This window comes from Mandrillus leucophaeus, unplaced genomic scaffold (assembly GCF_000951045.1).
Source record: "Mandrillus leucophaeus isolate KB7577 unplaced genomic scaffold, Mleu.le_1.0 Scaffold1078, whole genome shotgun sequence".
Taxonomy (NCBI): domain Eukaryota; kingdom Metazoa; phylum Chordata; class Mammalia; order Primates; family Cercopithecidae; genus Mandrillus; species Mandrillus leucophaeus.
This window is the reverse complement of record NW_012098965.1, coordinates 796,592-798,801: the sequence shown is the minus strand read 5'-3', so window position 1 is coordinate 798,801 and position 2,210 is coordinate 796,592. Positions and strand designations below refer to the sequence as shown.

The 2,210-nt window shown below is 35.9% G+C and overlaps 1 protein-coding gene across 2 annotated transcripts in view; it reads right to left on the bottom strand.

Annotated features, from left to right (window-relative positions):
• CNTN6 (contactin 6) overlaps nucleotides 1-2,210 on the bottom strand; it is a 342,993-nt gene that overhangs the window by 109,945 nt on the left and 230,838 nt on the right. For both annotated transcript variants that reach the window (XM_011986118.1, XM_011986129.1), the window contains one exon: nucleotides 952-1,155. In XM_011986118.1, coding sequence (XP_011841508.1) covers nucleotides 952-1,155 — 204 coding nt within the window. The remainder of the gene's footprint in view (nucleotides 1-951; nucleotides 1,156-2,210) is intronic.

Sequence of the window (2,210 nt, the reverse complement as noted above, 5' to 3'; positions counted from 1 at the left end):
CTAACGGTTGCTGAAATCTTAATGAAGACCTTTCAAATATATTTGGGTGGTTAGTGATTATAAAAGCTCTATTATAAGAACTCCTTCTATGGGACTTGTTCCACAATTCTGTTATCCTTTATTAGCAGTATATTCTTGCTTTTCTTCAACTCTTCAGAGGGGAGAAAATCTCCACGAGGTATTGCATTTCAAGTCCTGAATACAGTCATAAAATGCACCAACAAATTTTCTATCTTTATGAATCCCACTGTGAACATTTAATTAAAAAACAACTAGAGAATTTTTCCACTTCAATGACTTCCTTAAACTTTCTGGCTCTCTAAATCTTGTACCAGCTATGACTTGACTAAGCTACAAAACTCGTGAGAGACTAATCTGAATTATGTTCGTTGGAGGAATATAATTATTATAAATCTTGTGTTTCATTCTTCTCTGGAATGCTCATAATTAATGTTGGTTAGCTTTGCTTTCCTTGGATATGAACTTTTCCCCCCATTTTGCCAGCCATGTAAACAAAGGGTGAACAAAAAAAAGGGCAAATATGAAAATAAGGGGGCATTAAAAAGTAGCTGCAACATATGTTCATTAAAAATATATTAAGTCAATTATATAAGTTTGGCAGCACCCACACGTGCACACATACACACACGTCAACTCCCCCAAACATCATTTTTGTTTTTATAAAGTAGTCTTTAAGCAAAAAAAAAAAGACAAGCTGTTTCAGTGCCAGAAAGGAGATGGCTTGGTATACCCAGAACCATGTCTACTGCACCATGTGGGTGAATTAGATAATTTTCTTTTATATTTTTGGTTTACGTATTTGTGAATTGAACCTAAACTCATAGATAACTTGGCTCCACCAAACAAGAAGGAAACAGAAAGCTTTACGAATCTTCCCAGGCTTTAAGGGACACAGATAAAGTATATTCCCAAGAGAACTCATTCTCTTACCATCAGTGCGCTGCACTAATGGAGTGGGTGGACCTTGAACACTTCTCTGGGCCTCTTTGTTTGTTATAAAGCAAGTATAGTTGCCCACATCTGATGGTTCCACTTTGGCAATGTACAAGTTTCCCGTCTCTTGAGATACAAATCGCCTATTGTCCTCTTGGACGTATAAGGGGTTATCATTGAAGGTCCATGCATAAGATAAATCTGAAAAACAAGAAAACAAAACAAAACCAAACCATACTGTCCTTACTGCATTCTGAAAATTCTTTGTCCTACTTCCCCATAAATAGAAGAAAATTGTGCCTCTATTTGCTCAGTTGATAACTGTCATCTGGTGTAATTGTAATATTCCCTTATATTGAAATATAGCTCAGGTTAGATGATAAGTTATGTGGGCACTCTGCCCATCATTAACTTTTTGGGATTAAGGATGTAACAATAAAATGTTATGGAAATAAGTGGATGAGTTTATTAAGAAATGCCATAAGATGTTTAAAGTAATAATGGTTCCAAATGTCCACTGAATTCCTTCAGAAAAACTTATGCTGCTTCAAAGCAGTGTTTCTCAATGCATTATCAGAAGAATTAAACATACTTACAGGTATTTGTTAAAAATTTAACTTAAAAATTTAAGTTCAAAAAGTCTATCACAGACCTTGAAGTTCACTCATTTGATCATTACATAATTTCTTTTTTATTTTTATAGAGACGGAGTCTCACTATGTTACCCAGGCTGGTCTCGAACTCCTGAGCTCAAGTGATTCTCCTGCCTCAGCCTCCCAAGTGCTAGGATTACAGGCATGAGCCACTGCACTGGCCTGATTATTACATAATTTTAAGCAGCTATTCTGTGACTGTTTTAGGTCTTAGAGTAAAACCAAACAAAATCTGTGCCCTATAAAGCTCACACCGGTTACTGCTAATTGCCAATAATGTGGATAATCTCAATGTAGGATGACATATGCCTTGACAAAGGCATTATAGGGAGCCCAGAGAAGAAGCCTAGAATGATGTGTCATCAGAAAAGACTTCTAAGAAGTAATTCCATTTTGAAACCAGCAGGATAAACTAGAGCTATCCAAGTGATGGAGGAATAAACAAGTATTTCTCCAAGTAACTATCAAGAGCATGAAGATGAAACAGGGCACACATTGCTTTTAGTGAACATCAATCAGTCCATCTCTGGAAATCTTGTGGGTAACTGTATAAATGACATAATGAGCATATGTTAAAATGCACAGAACTTGTGTTCTGTTTAA